The sequence below is a fragment of the Stegodyphus dumicola genome, chromosome 6, assembly GCF_044657685.1.
Source record: "Stegodyphus dumicola isolate Sdum_Otavi_A_Nest chromosome 6, ASM4465768v1".
In the NCBI taxonomy this organism is placed as follows: domain Eukaryota; kingdom Metazoa; phylum Arthropoda; class Arachnida; order Araneae; family Eresidae; genus Stegodyphus; species Stegodyphus dumicola.
Window position 1 is genome coordinate 47,178,306 of NC_140773.1, and position 20,488 is coordinate 47,198,793.

At 32.1% G+C, this 20,488-nt stretch overlaps 1 protein-coding gene across 6 annotated transcripts in view; it reads left to right on the top strand.

Annotated features, from left to right (window-relative positions):
* Positions 1 to 20,488, top strand: part of LOC118205883 (aquaporin-3-like) — a 268,522-nt gene that overhangs the window by 131,905 nt on the left and 116,129 nt on the right. For all 6 annotated transcript variants that reach the window (XM_085818282.1, XM_085818280.1, XM_085818281.1 and 3 more), the window contains exon 2: positions 15,104 to 15,213. In XM_085818282.1, coding sequence (XP_085674408.1) covers positions 15,104 to 15,213 — 110 coding nt within the window. The remainder of the gene's footprint in view (positions 1 to 15,103; positions 15,214 to 20,488) is intronic.

Sequence of the window (20,488 nt, forward strand, 5' to 3'; positions counted from 1 at the left end):
TAAAAACTTAAATATATTGTATATTAGGAGAGGACTGTTCTCCCTGAATATGCACCCTATTTATTCGATGCATATTTGAGAATCGAATGAGTTAAAAAAACGCAAATAGTAAAATTAACTAAATATCTCTGTTTTAATAAAATTAAAAATAACTTAGCAGTTTTCACCGACAACATATATATGACATTCCACTTTAAACTGATGATAATTCATTAGAAAAATTATAGGTATTCAGAGAACACTAGTTGACTTCCTTCAAGAATCAAAAATATTCTACAGCGTTTTGCTGAAAGTCTTACATAAACAGATAGATTATAAATAAAAAAATGAATAAATAAATCAAGAATTATGCAACCGCTTATTAAATAAAATAAAACTGGAAAATCATTGATTAAGTATTTTAAACATTGTAAACAAATTTTGATTAAAATTAAACCCTTTATTCGAAAGGGCACACATTTTAATATACGTAGAAATCTTCAAGCGTATGTCATTTACCAAGTGACGAAATTTTGTGTAATTTTATAAAAGCAAAGATTACGTGGATGACAAACAATAACCATGAAAGTACAATTTATTCTTCCATCTAACCCAATATGATTTTTACTTAAATGTATGCACCTTTTAATTACTGTCTAGTGAAACGGCATGTTACGAAACGAGTATTTTATTCGAAAATGTATTCAGTAAAGGGTCATATTTATTTTCTTGCAGTTATCATAGAAAGTATTATTTGCAAGAATTGTGCAATATTTGTGTTTCTTAGAAAGCTTTAGAAAACAAGCCTAGATTTTTTGTCTTAATGAAAAAGAGTACGATTATGTTAGTAAGCCCTCATTAACGAAGGGAGTGCCGTAATTTACTAGCCTTCATTAAAGAAAGCAAAACCATAAATTACTATTACTAATTATACTTAAGCTGAAAGCTCTGACATTGTACAACGCAATCGTAAAAGGCGTATTGTTCATATATACGTCATAAGTAAAGCATCAGGAGAATAAGAAGATGAGAATACTTGACTACAATGAATATCAGGAAAGCATTATAAAAGGTGCTTGAAAAAATCTCGCTTCTCCAAATGGTTATATAGAAAAGAGGTATATAATACTTTCTTGAGAAATGAGCAACTAGAAATTTATTTCGGTATCCACGTAGTAGTTTGAAATTTTAAAAAAATGTGGTTAATGATTTACAGTACGTGGGGATACCATTATAAAAGATTTAAGGCACTTCACACTGTTCTAAACGTGTGTTTCGTTTAAAAATTTTGTGATTTTGAAATCTGAATTTTATCAGACACAAGTACGAAGAAAGTGATATAAAACATCGTGTAGGCGATGTTGTTGAGAAAATTAAACACTGATATAATTCACTAAAAAGAAACTATAAAAATGTATGGTAACGCTTCAAATTCTATCAGAAATTCTAAACAGCTTGATCCTGCTTTTCAATATCTTGTTATTTTTCATTGAATTTAAGTGCGAAGAAAGTGATATTTAATGAGCAATGTTAAAAAGAGAAAATTTATGTCATCAGCAATGAGTCCAACAACAGACTGATAAACTGCGAGCCTGGCGAAAGCTTTAAAAACCTTAATAATTATTTTATTTCTTGTTTTGAGCTTTTTAATTTTATCTTGCCAAAGATTCCTTTTATCATTGTTACCTGTTAATACGCTCTGATTTTAAAGTATCGGACTTCTGACATAGATACTTCACAACAGTCATTTCCTTAATCTTATTCAAATTATCTCTAGCGGGAATTGTAGACACTGTGGCAGGAAAGCCATATTCTAGCAATATTTTCCGCTGGACTCAAAATGTGTTGGAATGAAACTGTTTTGTAGGAGAGTAGTGTTGTAAAAGTGTTTCGCTGTTTAAAGGAGCTGTGTATATATTGCATATAAAAGTGTTTAATTACCTTTATGATGTACTTAACTGTGTTTTGACACCATAAACAGGTTCCATAAAAACCGTCTAATATATAACTATGTAAAATTTTAGTTGATTTAATCAAATACAAGCGAAAGAGGCTAAATTTTAATTCTTTTTCAAAAGGAATGGAACTTAGTCCATCATAAATTTTTAGTAAAACATTTCGAGACGCTCTGACTTAAGCCCATCTTCTTTTTTGACAAAACGTTTCCATTTCTGTTGATCAGTGATGTATTCTCTTCCAGTTACGCATTTTATAAAATTATTAAGTTTTAATGAGAAATATTATTCATAGGCAAATATATATACATATATTCAACATGCTGTGCTAAATTGGCATTTCGTATATTTGTCCTAATTGTATTCTATTCCCTACTTTATTCTCACTACCTACCCATTCTCATTAAGAATGGAGTAAGTTTCATGCAATTTATCTACAAATATTTGCATGTTTTTACTCATTAAATGAATTTTATAGCATTTCCCATTGTTGATTTGAATTTTTAAGGATTCGTGAGAGTGATACGCAGTAGTATAAAGACGAGGTTCCCTATCAAAGGAGAAAGTACACTTGCTTTAAGTTGAAAACGTAAGATTTAATGGGTGCTTCCCTTGAGATTAACAAAATAGATGAACATATCTAGCAAACTATGATACGTTAGTAAAACTAAAACCATATGGTGAATAACATATAAATGTACTTGACTGGTACAACACGAGTTGAGTCTACTCCAGAGTTCATTCAGTCTGCTTGGCGACATAATAATTTATTCGGAATGCTGTGCCTGTGTGTTCCTGTTACAATCTAGTCTTCCACAACTATATTCCAGTGCAAGTTTCCATGCCTTGAAATCGCCCCACCTTGCTGGAATGATTCACGGCTGTCACCTCGATAAGGCATATCGGGAGGGAACACAGTCTTCAACACACATCGGAAGGATTCTCTTTAGGGATTATATTACCGTCTTTTGCTCAGCGCAGGGGAGAAAGTGTTGATTTCCAACATCCATTAATCATCAATTTAAATTTATTTTACATAGAAATATAAGCTACCAGATTAAAATAAGGTGCAGTATTACTATTAATTTACATAATCAGTAACTTCATGATATATATCTTAACTGTTACTTGCCTTTACACTTCTATACCAGAATCATAATTTAGTTTGAGAGAACTTAAGCCGATGAGGTTTTCGGATTCAAAATTGAAATGAGCGTGTTTTGCCTCTCGAAGCCACATTACTAGGTTTGCTAGCTCTGATAAGACTGTAATTCTTAGTCTTTGTGTTATTGTGCCGATATTTAAATTGTTACTCCGGTGAGAAATTTTCTTCAACTTTCTTTCAACTTCGCTTTAAATCAGTTGCGTAGTCCTTAACTTCTAGGTTTAGTTTGAATTTTAATTTAACTGTTACTTTAAGTTATATCGACACAAGTGGTGATTGAGCTTATCAAGCCCAAGAAGTACATTCTGTGTTCAGGTTCTGATTTTATAAAAAAAAGGTTTTGTTAAACCTTATCAAGACTCTTTAGCTCTTTTTAGACGAAGCGGTAATTCGCTCTAAGTCTGTTGGGGTTTGATACTAGTTTATGCTACCAAAGCAAGTCAAACTCTATAAAGGAAAATGATGAATAAATAATAAAATAATTTTAATAAAGATGAGGTGGCCTTTTAGTTGAACTTGTATTCATTTGTTTATTTATTTTTGATAAAAACAGCTTTTTCAGAATTAAATAATGTTTGATGTTTTTAAAAGTGCTGCTTGTAAAATTTCGGAAAATAAATCCTTCTGAAATCTATCTGAATTCAGTTCCTAAACTAATTTACAACAAAATCATGCAAAAGCAATCTGCGCAAAATCCGAATTGTAGGTATACATTGCATGTATGCATTTGTTTATGTACATAATAATAATTTAAATAAGGTGACACAGACCATGATGACGGAGCTTATGCATAAAAATATAACAGAAGTCGTAGCTGGCTAAACATTCTTTTATTCTCGAGAAAACATTCTTAACATGCAAGTTAAATTTGCCCTCAGTAATTGCGTTTGCTTTTTCACATATCTATCACATTTGTATATGTATTAAAAATGCTTTTCTATAACCGAAAAGGTTTTCTTTCTCTTTGAATGAAAGGGGATATATAAGATAAACGAATATGTAAGTTAAAATTCTAATTTTAATTTGCAATAATTTAAATCTCTTTTTTTAATTTCCTTATTTTCATTTTCTAACCTAAACAGTAGCATTGTTTCCCTAATGCATAATTTCAAAATTAATTTCTATCATATGATATTTGTGTACTACCAATAGCGCATATGCTTATGCAAAAAGTCTTTCAACCGTAATAAAGTTAACTTTTGCAAACCCTGACTACACCTTAATATTACCTTGATTAGTATTTTAACTTTCGCTTTAAAAGTGTACAATATAAATATATATCGCAGTTTCACAGTATTATGTGGTCTTTCAACTCTTTCATATGTCTTCGAAATCTCATGCAGGTAATACGTTTTTATATTCGCTTGCTGAATATTTGATCCAATCTTTTGGATACCTGAAAATGCGGCCATTGATAAATTTAAACGATCATTTTGTGGTGAGTAATTCAATTAATTATAATCGTTGCCTTATTTTTCAAAACGTAGATTATAAACGTAGGCATTAACCTTTTCTCTACGAAAACTTCTAATACGACGTTTCAGCAAAATGCTGTAAGACTGTCCAGCCATTCGCTTGTTTATTGCAAATGCTTCTTCTGTCACAAAACAGTTATCAAAGAATAGGCACAGTGTAATGTCCCACCTATCTTTGTCCGACGCCCTGGCCAAGATCTAGATGTGGAGTTATAAGAAAAAATTTTACTTTTATTCTCTTATACCTAGGACATTGAACGAACTGTCGAATGAAAATAAATATGCTTCTTCCCTCGATAACATTAAAGGACTATGGAGTTTCTTCTTCGTAAAGTACTAAAACTCATGTCATTTGAATGTTTTAGTATTCGTTAGTGGTTGAGCCGAAAAGAGAAGCAATTGTAGTTATCTCAAACAATATTTTGCGCGGAATGACAAAAATGATTAGTAATTCAAGGGTAAAATCAGTTAGTTATCCGTTATGAAACTGCTTATTAAATATACAAATCCTAAATGATATGCAAAGTCCGGCAAGTCATAATCTTCCTTTAACACAAGAAAGATCCCAGTAGCCCGGGCTCCTACCGATCAATACGCCTGCTTTCAGCGCTAAGGAAAGTATATGAAAAACTTCTATTCAACAGCCTGAAACATCATATGCACAAAGGCAACACAATGAATGACATCATTACGGCTTTAGAGAAGAGAAATCTACTATACATGATCTACGAAATAACTATGAAAAACTACATCCTAGAGAATAGGCATAACGGCTACCATACAGCCATCTTCAGCCTCGGTCTTCAGAGTGATTTCGATACCATGTGGTGTCTAGCTGTTATATATGCACTGAAACAAGCAAGATTCCCAGCAAATATAAAGACTTACGCAGTTACCTCTCGAACAGGGCATAACAATGGCATCAAACAATGCAAAAAGACACGAGGATACCCTCAAGGATCATGTTTGGTCCAATCTTATATAATATGATCTTCAGTATCATATTAACTGTCTGGCCTGAACACACACATGTAATCTCTTACGCAGATGATGTCGCGTTCATAGTCCGGGGGAAATCCAGAAACGAGCTGAAGATACATACTCAAACCTCTCAGCAGTTCTATGATCTCCATAATATTTTGAATTTGGCCATTTCGAAGGAAAATACAAGGCTTTTAAATTCTAAAAAGGGAATCAAGAGCAACATTAGTTCAGGAATCGCCATTAACAATAGCAAGATTAAAGCCTTGAAAAAATCAAAATACCTCGGACCGTGGGATCAAAGATTTACCACATTAAGGAACTTAACCACATTAAAGAACGTACTAGTCACAATGCGAAAACACTCCGACAGGTCCAAGGGAACAGTTTGGGACTAGATCCATACATTCAAAAGACTCTACTCAATTATCATAGAAAGGATGGTTACATTTGCTGCTTAAGTCTGGGCTCAACCGATGCAGGGACGAATGTAAAACATCCTCTCAGCCTCTGCCTATTCGCGTTAAACATCACAAGGACATTTCACACAACAGCTACTGCATTAGTTAATCTTTTGACAGGTCTAATACCGTTGTATATTTATTTTGAGGAGAAGCAGTAATCTGTTCAGTATTTCGTCTTCTCACAAACTTCTTCGGTGAGTGGCATTATCCAAACAATTATGAAATGCCAAAGACACTGCTAAATATTTATTCTGCGCTTAAAGAGCAAGGTTTAAACATACATCGGCACCATCATAACAACCACAGCAATAACACTCTGACTATACATGGATGGCTCACATATGGGAGACAAAGTCAGCAGTGCACTAGTTTTTTGTCATGGAGAAGAAATCTTACACTTGTGGAAACAGCGACTAACCTATATCAATGTTTTATGCAGAAGCAGTATTCATTTCCAGAGCTATCCAATGCATCACTCAATAAAACCTGCAGACAACCCCATCCATATAGTAGCACGTCGGTACTTCTGTCCATACTCAACCATCATTATATATCCTATATAGTTACATAAATCCAGAGAGACTTACGGAGGATCAACATCATAACTCACGTTGTTCTTGGTTGCTGAGGTGCGTGTAAACGAAATTGCTGACAGATTAGCCAAGAAGGCAACATTAGGACGTATTCATTATCCATAACTAGCCCTTTAGCTATATTCATACTTGAAGAAATAACTAGAACTTGAGGCGCAAATCAAATGACGAAAAGTGGGAGGAATGTAAACAAGACATACTCTTTTTTTTTCTCTGCACTGCATCGCACAAGTAGATGACAATCTCAGCATCACTGACTCGCAATTAACAAGATTATTACAGAAAATGAATGTTTTAATAGACGCAGCATCAACAATACCAACCGCTGTCTTTGTGGAGAAATTTGTATGCCAGACCACCTTAAAATGGATAACCTTATCAGAGAACACCACCTGAAAATACTAAAAAACAATACTCAAGCCTTCTGCAAGTTTATAGTAAAATAACGTCATCTGGCGGCAAGGATCGCCCAGATTATCGACAAGCTTACAAAACTCGCAGCCGACTCATGACTCGTTACGCAATTTTTTAATTTTTATTTTGATATTATTTATACTTTTGTTTTTAGTTATAGTTTTAACTTAATTTTTTTATTTTATTTATTTATTTTCTTTCTTCTTTGTTAATAGGAAAAGTACCTAAGGCAAGAATTTAATATTCACTCATTTTGCTTCTAGAAGTTTAATTGAATTTCCCACAATATACGTTTGTAAAATTCTGTAAAGTTTGCAAAGTATTGTCTTTGTAAAGTGTATGTCTAATGTGTACTGTATTAAATGTAGCTTCTGCTGTAAAGTAATTTATGTACCTGAAATAATGTAATAATTATGTAAATTATGCAATATGTCCTGAGCCGCAACGGCGTCTCCGTCTCCCATCAGGTATCTGCTATCTCCCATTCTTTTTCATGTAGCGCTTCAGCAAAATGAAATTCTCTATGTCTGAGGAAAATTCAAGTAGATCATCTCCAATTGCATATACTGATGGAACAAAAATTGAAGGAAAAGTTGGTTCAGTAATCTATTTTCAAATTATTCCTTCAAATAACATCAACTGAAAAGGTCATCTCCGTAATAATAACAGTGTTTTCCAGGCTGAATTGTGGGCTATAAAAGCAGCGACTGAAGCAGCCATTCTCAAAAATCTAAACGAATTTACCATAAAATCTGACTCTCAAGCAGTTATTTTAGCAATTAATAATCTCTTACTTTCCTTTCCGTAAATTTTCTTGCTTTAATTCCAAACTGCAAAATTCAAATTTCTTCGATCAAAGGACATAGTGGCCGTTTTAGTAATATTTAGGCAGACGTATTAACCAAAGAAGCAGCAGCTCTTAATCAAGAAAGGTATTGAAATCCCCGTAACATGGCCTCGCTCAAATTTCAAGTACCAACTAAAACAACTTGCTTCAAAATATTTTCAAGATTTATGGTATAATGCTTCACAGGGAAGAGGCACATATAATTTCATCCTCAATGTAAGCATCGAATTTCTATATTCGAATCCTTCATTAAATTACTGCGTAACAGAACACGGATCCTTCCTATATATTTCTAAGCAAGAAATATGACGAACTTTTGCGTATGTGGAGAATAGGGAACTCGTGATCATTATACTTTCTCTTGTCCCTTAACAGAGGATAATTACATAATTATATTTTCACAAACTGATCTTCCTGGCGTTCTAAAGGTTACTAGTTAACGATAAACACCCGTATCCTGAAGTTTCAAAAAATTGTACGACTCTCTTCCTACGGCCTAGACCTTTATCAAGTATGAGTTCTCATACTGCATAAATTTAATGAACTTACACATCAAAATCGTAAAAAAAAAAAAACAACCTTATATTTAGCGTAGGTATAATGAAACACTCAATCGATTTCGAGGGCAGCTAAAGGTCCCTCCTCATCAGGAGAAAGAAATACATAGAAAGAAGAAAATAGGAGAAGGAGTCACAGAAACACGTAGTGCTTATCAGCACTGCACGTGGTTATAACTAGATTTTTAATCAGAGTTGCACTGGCCGCCTACTTTTACTGAGCCAGGCTGTCTGATCAAGCATAAAGAAATATTAGCGAAGTTAAAATAGGGAGCGAGGGGCAAATGCACCTTACGCTCAAAATCTGAACTTCAAATAATGGAAAGCAACCACTGAACGGATTTTTATACCCTCTGGTAGTACCAAGCGCGAGGAGGTAACGCCATCTATCGGCAAAAATAATTGAATTAAGATAGTAGAATTTTAAAGGCATTAGGAAGGACTGGATTGGACTTCAAATCATTAACTAAACTTTCTAAATCTTTGTGAATGTGAAAAGCCTCAAGAAAATCCAGTTCGCCTATGGAAGAAGCCTTTTGGATGATTTTTTTTTTGCAGACCCAAAATCAAAATTATGGTTAAAAGTCCAGCTATGATACGCTATTGAAGACTTGTTAATTTCGCCTTTTTTGACATAAGATTCATGTTTCTTGATACGAAACTTCAACGCTCTTTTTGTTTGGCCAATATATCTTAAACCACACTGACATGATATACTATAAATTCCCCAAGAATTCAAGACAGAAACGCAATCTTTTAGAATCGAAGGGTGAATTTTATTAATAGGGGAGAAACCGACTTGAAAATTGAATTTCTGGAGAATCCGTGCAATTTTATAGCTAACAGAAGGATAAAATGGAAGCACGACAAGTTCATTAATATTATTTCTAACAGTGGAATGTCTTCTTTGATGGGAATCTGAAAATTTTTTGACGGCTTTATCAATAATCACGGGAGAAAATCCACGGTCAATCGCAACTGCTCTCAAATAATTAAGTTCATTGGTAAGCAAAGATTCAGAGGAACAAACTTTTAGCGCGCGGAAAACATAATAGTAAAAAGAAGCCATTTTTTGCTTAACAGGGTGGCATGACTTGGCATGGGGTGGTAAACAAACTGCAAAGGGTTTACGGTACACAGTGGTGCTAAAATCGGTTTCATTGCGGATTATAAGAAAGTCATGCCACCCTGTTAAGCAAAAAATGGCTTCTTTTTACTATTATGTTTTCCGCGCGCTAAAAGTTTGTTCCTCTGAATCTTTGCTTACCAATGAACTTAATTATTTGAGAGCAGTTGCGATTGACCGTGGATTTTCTCCCGTGATTATTGATAAAGCCAGCCGTCAAAAAATTTTCAGATTCCCATCAAAGAAGACATTCCACTGTTAGAAATAATATTAATGACCTTGTCGTGCTTCCATTTTATCCTTCTGTTAGCTATAAAATTGCACGGATTCTCCAGAAATTCAATTTTCAAGTCGGTTTCTCCCCTATTAATAAAATTCACTCTTCGATTCTAAAAGATTGCGTTTCTGTCTTGAATTCTTGGGGAATTTATAGTATATCATGTCAGTGTGGTTTAAGATATATTGGCCAAACAAAAAGAGCGTTGAAGTTTCGTATCAAGGAACATGAATCTTATGTCAAAAAAGGCGAAATTAACAAGTCTTCAATAGCGTATCATAGCTGGACTTTTAACCATAATTTTGATTTTGGGTCTGCAAAAATCATCCAGAGGGCTTCTTCCATAGGCGAACTGGATTTTCTTGAGGCTTTTCACATTCACAAAGATTTAGAAAGTTTAGTTAATGATTTGAAGTCCAATCCAGTCCTTCCTAATGCCTTTAAAATTCTACTATCTTAATTCAATTATTTTTGCCGATAGATGGTGTTACCTCCTCGCGCTTGGTACTACCAGAGGGTATAAAAATCCATTCAGTGGTTGCTTTCCATTATTTGAAGTTCAGATTTTGAGCGTAAGGTGCATTTACCCCTCGCTCCCTATTTTAACTTCGCTAATATTTCTTTATGCTTGATCAGACAGCCTGGCTCAGTAAAAGTAGGCGGCCAGTGCAACTCTGATTAAAAATCTAGTTATAACCACGTGCAGTGCTGATAAGCACTACGTGTTTCTGTGACTCCTTCTCCTATTTTCTTCTTTCTATGTATTTCTTTCTCCTGATGAGGAGGGACCTTTAGCTGCCCTCGAAATCGATTGAGTGTTTCATTATACCTACGCTAAATATAAGGTTGTTTTTTTTACGATTTTGATTGTCACATTAGCGTGTTTCTCTTCTAGTTCTAGTCTAACTTACACATATTGTAAGTATGTTCAAAATATGTTCCACTTGTCAACTTTATAAACTGTAATAACCTTTTATAAAAGTAACAACCCTATGGATACATCTTTGATATTATTATTACAATTCATTATAACATTGTGTTCCCAGTACTTATTTTATTTATCTCATCAAATTTATCTGTTACTTAGTATGTTTATCTGTTATTTTTGTTACAAAAAAACAGATGTTCAGTTTAATTCGTGAATTTCAAATTGTATTGAAACTGCATTATAATTTCTTTATGTCCTAAATCATTAATTTTAATAAATACTGGTTGCGTGGTGCACGGTGGGATTGCGAGATATACCATAATAAGTGAACTCTAAATCCTTTGGAAAGCTTCAGTTGCTCATTTTCTCCTCTTTCTTTGTAAAATCTTATAAAATTTATAATTTTTTAATAGTATGGGAAAGCACTACCAGTTTGCCCATGATACCTCGCTGGTGTTCCCCATACTTGTACCTGTACTTATATCTGTACCTGTAAGTCAGCTAGAGGCCAAATGGATCGCAATTCAGAACCCTTCATAAGTATTATTATTTCGAAGAAATGGCTTGCAAATAAATCTGTAAATTAAACAGCAGGCCATACTGCACATCTTCATAAGCCTCCGCTGATAAATTTTCAATTGATATGACCCGTCATATGTGCATTTCAATAATGTGGAGTTAAATCGAGCATATATGTTGGTAAGATAAACGCACGGTTACGAAGAATGAGTATTGCATGAAACAGATTCCAACAGAAAAGAATTACAAGAAGAAATGAAAAACAAATTCCTTTTCTGGGTTTCTTAGATCGCCAGTGGTAATCATGGTATGTAATTGAGTAAATGTTTCTTAATCACCAGTCATTTTTCCTTTTGAAGTATACAAAGTTTCATGTACTAACTACTATTTAAAACCTAAATTGAACCCTAGTATTTAAATAACATATGAATATTTAATTCTTGTAATTATTCCGTATGATGTTGTTTAACTTCTTCAGAACATGATGCTTTAGCTTTTTAAAGATCTTTAACTCCGATGATACGCTTTTCCGATTAATTGGAGCCAACCTAGTTTTGTGGTTTCTTGAGCAGTGGTATTTAACGTTTGATAAACTATAATTATAGAAAAAAGATGCAGCATATGCATAATTTAGATGTTTCTTTTTTCATAAATGTCAAAGCAGCTGGTAAACGTTTTTGAAAGAAATACGTATTTCAAACAAGTCATTTCGTTGAGTTCTTTTTCTACATTCCATACCTTTACAGGTTTTGATATCGGGGATGAACGTACGCATGGCTGAGCATAGCAAAGTGGTTATTATAGTTTATTTACCGTGAAACGACAAATGTATTAGAAAAACATGAGCTTATTTATCATCAATATTCACGTTGAACTGGGACAGCCTGCGCTGAAAATGACATCAGTATGGGAAAATAATTTCCTCTAGTTGCCCGCATCTACGTTCGGAAATTTATTAACATAAATTTCTTATCGACCTTTATCTAGGAAGGTTAATTCAATTTTATCTTTCTGAAAATGGCTCGGCAAGTCTTCAACTAAATTTTCTCACTCCTAAAATTCATTCAGATTTTAACAGGTGGACAAGACATTAAAGTAGTCGTGTAAAATATGTACTGTTTAATATGTAAACTAATATCATTTGTGTCTTTTAACTGTACTAAATTTCTGACTTTTATATTATTTCAAACTACATAAGTCTTTAGGGAATGAAGTAAGTTAGAAAAAACAAGACTGACTAGACGCATTTGTCTCACTTAATCTGAAATAAACCTTCATTTAAAGCCCATATGTCAGTTAGGAAGGTAATACAATAATATAGAAGATATGTATTACATTTTGAGTTTTCCTGCAAAATTTCATGCAATTATAAAAGCAAATATGATTTAGCGTATTTTTAAAGACTTTTTTGTTGCCTTTTACATGAAAAAATATTTCACGTCATATGTGTATATTCATATATATATATATATATATATATATATATATATATATATATCCCTTTTTTTTCATCTTTTAACTAAAGATAACTTTATATATATATCCCTTTTTTTTTTTTCATCTTTTAACTAAAAATAATTTTATAGTCAGAAAGTCGAGAGAGGAAAAGTATGCGAGAGATTTTGTTTTTGAAGGATGCGGTTATATTAATATGACAAATGAAAAATAGTCATGGATAAACTATTGGTAACTATCAATACATTATTTCTTAAAAAATAAGCCTACATTCCAATAACAATACATATTAATATTAACATTGCAATATCTGATGGATACTGGGCTGATATCTTACGGATAACTGATTTCAGCTGAGTCAGACAGTGTTCGGCTTACTTAGCTTGTAAAGCCCCAGGGATATCTCACATGAATGAGTCTTGACCCTAGTTTCTCACAAAGGACATCGGAGGATGAAGGAAAGGGGGAGAAACAAAAGACCCAGATTTTGAAAGATGGAACACATCAGCAGTAGATAAGGCTAAAATGAGCTGGAACGTAAATAACAGAAGTGAAGTGGAATGACATGTTTGGAAAGAATCTTAAGTAGCAAAATACCTGACAGTTCAGATAACTTGACAAAGAATCTGCTCAATACAAAGGGGAAACTAGAGGAAATGCTTATATAAAAACGCAAATACAATTTAATTCACTAAATAAAAATTAAAATAATCAAGGGAATGCTTTTCGCAATAAATTAGCTCTAAATAAAATAGAGAAAAGAGAAAATTATGTGAATATTGTTGAAATTTTTAGAGCCTAGCGCTAAAATGTTAGGGGGAAAATAGGCGAGGAAATATGGTTATATACATACAAACTTAAAGCATCTGAAGTAAAAGTAAACTGGAGTCAAAGCAAGGCAATTCCTCAATAATATTAATAATTGCATCCTTGCATAAGAGGTTTAACACAATATCTAAAAAATTCAAAATTCAAAAAGAATCAAAGTATTACAAATTCGAAAACTAATGCCTCTAATGTACTTTGACATCCAATATCTGTAATGTTTCAGTATACAAAGTCCATCCGAAAATAATTCGTTACTATTTCTTAGTACCGAACTTAATTATAGCTTAGTATAACCATACATATCTAGGCTTAGGCTAGACTAGGTTTAATACAATCTTTCAGCACCTGTAGTTATACCGTTACTTAGTGCTCTAAGTATTGGAGTGAAGGCCCATTAGCGACTAGACTCATAGCACAATGGCGAGCGATTCTTTTAACAACGTTATTCCGTGTGTCCGGGGAATGCTGTACATGCCCATTAATTTCTTTTCGTAGAGCCTCCAACATGCCGATTTCCTACTCTACACAATTTCTTTCAAGGTCGTTGAAGGCTATTTTGATTCCCTATCATACATTACATATATCACATATTATAGTTCCTAAAATTGACAATTCCTAAAAATTTGTTGAGGAAACGCCATAAACTCGGTTACAAAGCCAATACGCAAATATAATGTTTTAAAGTATGTATACATTTTTTGGCGGACCCTACATTATTTTTATGCAGTTGACATTTTATTACTTGAAATTTTTCACTGAAATTAAAATTTATAATAAACTGAATGAGTTTTAAAAATAATTTGAATTGAAGGTAAAGAATTATTTCTGTCATTATCGAAAAAAATGTTAAAGGATGAAAGCTTTTTTTAAATCTCGTTTAATACGATTTTACTGTTAAATACATCTGTTAAATGGTATAGAATATTCAAGCGGATATTCTCAGTCGAGGATTTTTTTTTTCAGGATATCGAAAATCATTTTGCAGGATATAATGCAGTCATCACAGAAAAATTTTTATTTCGACATTTTATTATAAAACATCGAAAATACCTAGTAAATCTTATAGAATATCATAAATTTCATTTGTCATCTAATCATTTTACACTATAATTAAAAGATTGAAAAATACGTCATTATTATTTAGCATTAACACGTGAAGGTTTTGCGCTTGGCATTGTGTTGTTGGACATAGCAGAATTATCTTATCTCGTACTAATCGAAATTTTTTGAATGATATTCGAAACGATAAGTAGCACTGTGATAAGGCAGATTAAAAGAAACCAATAGCCCAGCAGAGGGCGCTTATTTCATTCTTCCATTCTTTCCGCGTGGAGATCTAGGGATTGACCAAGTGATCTGATTCCCGGCAGAAAAAGATAGAGGAGATCAGATCAGAAATTCAGTTCTCTATTCAGTTCCACGGTGATCGTGCATCTCCTAGTTATAGGCGCTAGAGACAATTTTCTTTTCTTCTCTTGAACTTTATAAAATCTATTTCTGTGTCCGTTATAAGTGACCAGGATGCCTTTTCTTGTTGTAGCGATTGATACGAGGGTGAAGAAATTCCGAGAGAAGCTGAACAATATGAAATGCCGAAATGATCTCTTCAGAGAGTGTTTGGCCGAATTTTTAGGCACATTTCTTCTCACAGTAAGTGGAAATTTTTGTTGATTTGTTTAACTGATTATTTCATTATCTAACCTTTTTTTTAATTAAATGTGCAATCTCAAAATAAATTTTATTTTATGTAAATTTAAATTTAAATATATGTTATATGCTACATTCGAATACATATATATATATATATATATATATATACATTTCCTTTCTAATAATAACTTGTATTTCTTACATTTACTAATGAATTCTACTTATTTTTTCATCATTAATGAATCTTATACTTAAGCCTACAGCATATTTAGAGGAAGACCCTACCAAGCTTTGGCCTTTTTCATGCGAAAGATAAATGCAAGCATATAATTACGCTTAAAAATAATTAAGTATATTAATATAAGTTTTCAGTTATCATGAATCTGATAATTAACTGTAATGTTTATTAACGTGAAGGTAACGATTGTTCTTAACAATGAACTTCAGTTGATTATTTGTGTTATCAAGGTTATTATTATCGATCTGCCCATATCTGGAATCATGTCGTCGATTTTTATATCAATAAAGCTTTGAATTCTAATCAGTGATACTTTTTATGACGGGCTTTAGCGATGTTCGGATAGTATTCCGAGAAACATTCCCAGAAATTCAGCAATTTTTAATAAACAATTTTTTTAAAAAACTTTTTTGTTGTAAAGACATCTCAATTGCCATATTTTAAAAAAACTCAAAATCCCATGATCTTATTGATATTACTGCACAACCATATCCCTGTATAGATATTGACTTTTCTATGAATCGAATTGTGAAATGTGTTTGCAACTATTGTTTCCTTTCAGACGAGTCTCTACCCGGATTCTAATATATTGTATCCTCTTTCATCATTTGAATCGAAGAAAAGATATAAAACACTTACTCATCAGATTGAAAATGAAAACAAACGATAAATTTCTTCTTCACAGTTAGTCAAAACAAGCAGATCCATTAAGAAAAATTCTATACGCAGTTTAATTTGGCCCTGAATCGTGGATCATTACATGTAAAATTTATTGGTTAAGCTAATGCAGCTACGGAAATAATATTTTTACATAGGAATTCAATATTAATGAGACAGGAAAAAAAGATTTTCAAGAGTTCTAGATTCGTAATGTTTTGAAAACATTAGCTTAAATGGAATCACAGTGCAAAGAAAAATTTCAAGGTCAAAAATATAGGAATGAAAAGTAAGAATTTCTTTCCTATTCTTAAAATTATTTATTAGCTTTTACGAGCAAAGAAGTAGCTGACTAACTAATAACTTTTCAAAAATAGATATCAGCACCACTTGAGACTATCTTCTGAACCTATTTATAAAAGAAAATTTGGGAGAAAAACAGAAAATTTATAATGTAAGGAAAATTATATTCATATCTTTAAAATTCGAACTACAATTTCTTCGAGATACAATACACAACTTTTAAAGTTGTCATTTCCAACGACTATTTGAATCGAGAAATTTTTAATAAATATTTTGACATTAAATATTAGAATATTCTTAATTTCATCATTACTATGTATGCCGTAAGAATATTGTTAATTGGTTATAAACTTAACGAGAATTTTTTTAAATATAGCTCCACTATTGTGACAAATATTATGAAATGTTGTAAAACGAACTTTCTTAGCTTATTTTGTCTTTTTGCATTATAAGTACTGCCACTTTTATGAACATAATTGAATCAACGAACCCTATATTTATTTGGATGCAGTTTCAATCAAGTTCAAATACCCTTTAGTTTTTTATATCATTGAAAAATTAATAACCTGCCCCTGTAACCTTAATAATTTACTGAGAAAAAGTCATTATTGCTGCTTTTCCATGAATAAATTGACGTGTCGAACAAACTCTCTGAGCGATCTGTAAACTTTTGGAAAAGGTGCAATAAAAATTATTTTGTAACTTGGTACGCAAAACTTAAAAAGCTTACAGGATTGCGAAATAGTAACTTCGTAACAAAATAACACTGTAATACGGTGGTCCTAAGAATTTATGATTATAGTAAAAAAGAACAAAAATTGGAAGATCCACATGAAACAGATTTCAACCGCACAAATAAAGAAACTAGAGTGATATCGTAACTGAAGAGTCTTCTGAATCGTAATCTTCAGCTTTAAAAGAGTGCGCATCATGAAAGTTTAATTTATTTTACATAATATTGGTTACGTAAGGGATACTTGATGTTAAATGGAATACCAGTATTTTGCAGAACTTGATTTTCTTCTTTCTGAAGAGCAAATTAATGAATTGAAATTTTTTTGGCCTTGGTATTCTAAGTTTGTGTCATAAATCACTGTTATCGTGCTTTTTATGGAAATATCCGTCTTCAATAACAAATTTGCTGCCATTGCTCCGTGCCCCAAATTTTGCATGGTACACCTGGGCTGTAGAGGAACATGCTTAGAGTATTAATAGCATATTTGATGCGTTTTTCTTTGCATTTGATTTGAAAAGAAGGCTTGTGTCATATATCATCAGGATTTCCTTATAATACAGGATATTTACAAGTGATGGTAACACTTTAAGTATTGTATAACAGGAACAGTAGGACAAATATCAGGGTCATATTCATAGCACCTAAAAGATTTTTCTTTTAACATCAGATCACGTTCGTGACTCGATCACACTCAAATGTATTTCATGCAAGTAACACTATGACCAATATTTTTTTTCATCACGGAGTTCACTTTTGAAACTCTTATTTTTATTTCCTAAATGTCATGCGACCAGTTGAGATTCTGCACGGATTATGGTTACAGGATTTTGTTTTAATTTATTTAGAAACTGAATTTAGCACTCTTTCGGAATGATTGTTTTGTGGTATGGTTCGAATTTTACCTTTTAAAAAAATCTATTTGAATTTAATTCATAAAAAGTGTGTTTTTTAAATGGGGGGGGGGTGCTGTTGAAAACTTCATGTTTGTGATGTTAGCTTACACGCTAGCATCCCGAAGAGGCTACCGTGAAAGTTAAAAAAAGTCATAAAAATATTTAAGAATTAAAAAAAAAAGAAATCTCATAAGGTTAAATAGACATTGTGATCTGATCTTAATATTAAATTTCGATTTATCGCATAAAACACTTTTAAGCTCTGATGGGCCAATTAGTTTTGAATTTTTTCGCTTAAAATTTAAGATGCAGAGCATAAAAATCTCATAATTAATATCAGCGGCCCAAAGTGAAAAGGGAAACGTTAAAGGAAAATTTTTATGGTATTATTTCGTGGCTAATTAATGTCAAGTGGAAACTTTTTCATTTATTTAATAAAGAAAATATTTAATTATTTGAGCTGTTGTTGTGGATTTATTTGACCGGATCACTTGCGCACGAGAGTTACAACGAGTATTTCCGTGTTTAAGAAATCTGTGTCAAAAAACTGAAAGCCTTATGCAGTAAGAAAAATAGCAACAGTAAGCTAGTTTAGGTACTTTTAACTGCTACTTTACTTAACTACTTTAGCTGAAACAGAAGAAAAAACGCAAATTCATATCAGTTGAAATTTTAAACACATGGATTTTTAAATAAGTTATGAGAAATTATTCAGGTTTAAAAACCGTGTAACCACATCGTAGTAATATACTTTTGAGTGCAAAATGATTTTATGAGGATCATTTTTAACACTAAATTATTAAATCTTAAACAAATTTTTAAAATATGAGATAAAATTAGTGAATTCACTTGCAAGAGTAGGGAAAAGGCTTTTGATTTATCTAATGTTAAACAAAAATGCCGACGCTAAAATACGCAAGATAAGAACATCTTTTCTAATTAAAGTAAAGAACAATGTAAATATCAATAAAAGTTGGCACCAATGATAAATACCAGAATGTTATTAAAATCACATATTTGTAACGGATCCTTTTGTTAAGCTGATAAGCTGCACATCATTAAAATTTGAAAGATAAATGATAGAATCATATGCCGTGTAGACAGAAAAGTTTCCTTGAAATGCATAGCTTTTTTCGCGGGGTAGAGCGAAATGGAAAGAATTATGCCCTTAATTAAGATAATTAATTATGTCCTTTTCAATTATACCTATATACTAAATTAATTATACCCTTTTCAATTGCTCTTAAAGTTACTCATATCATGTATTTTGCGTTAACAGTTGTTTCCTTTGAGGTCAAAGACATAAGATGTTAAGCCTAAATTATTTTTGATTATGATAAGCAGTATTTAAAAATACCTCAAGAGAAATTCAATTCGTTCAATTCGGAGAGGAAAAGAACATTTCCACTTCAGATTTCAGAAAAAATAATGAAGAAGAATAACAAAATTTATAAAATTCATTACGTTTAGATATTTTGCATACTGTTAACTGCAGTATCAGAATTGTTGAGAAATAGCGTTTTGTTTACGATTAAGATCAAAATACATCCTATAATGAATGCAAAGTGCTGTTTTTTTATTTCTAAACAAAGATGACAGGACAATGACCTCAAAGTTACAAGAACAAAAATTCACCCCGTTAAAGACTTAACTGCGGTCGTTTACGCGTCGAAGAACTCAGCCAAGACACGAGGAAAAAAAAGAGAAACTTACCCAGTTTCCTACATTTTAGATCTTATTCTCAGATCAAGGGAGCTGTAGACAACACTTTCAATTTTTTTTAGTTCATTCTGTACCTCAAATCTGTTCTGTTTGAAGTTACTGAAATATTTTTAAAAATTTCTCTTCTACATATAACGCATGAATAGCCTAAATAATTTTCAAAGAAAAACATAAAATTAATTTTGTATTTCGAAACAGCAGTCATTCAAGTTTTCTTCCTCTAATTAATATTTCAAATTCTGAGCTAAGTCCACTCATTTTCGTTCCTCACAAGCTTTCCCGAATTTCATTTTCTAATGGACTCTGTCAATAAAAAAAGGTCTTTCTATGATGTCTCAGAGCTGAGTAATACATTTGTACATTTTAACATGTTTGCTAAAATTTTTCTAGAGGATGTTCACACATTTCGATGAAGAATTAAGAAAGAGAACAAAATATTTTAGAATAAAAATTTCTGGCAATAGCTTATTGTTGGGAATGAGGAATGTCGTCAGCCATTTTTAAATTTATTCTCTTCCGAAATGTCGCGTGTAAGCAAGCTGTGGATTGAAGAATATATTTTGGCTTTCCGAATAGAAATATTCCTATTTCGTAATTGAAAAACATTCTGAAATGCATTATATGAAAATTTCTAAATCGAAAATAAGCAACATAATTAATAGAAAAGGGAAAACCGTCAGCGATTACTTTCTGCAAGGAAAGAAGACTCCAAACCAATACCGGAAA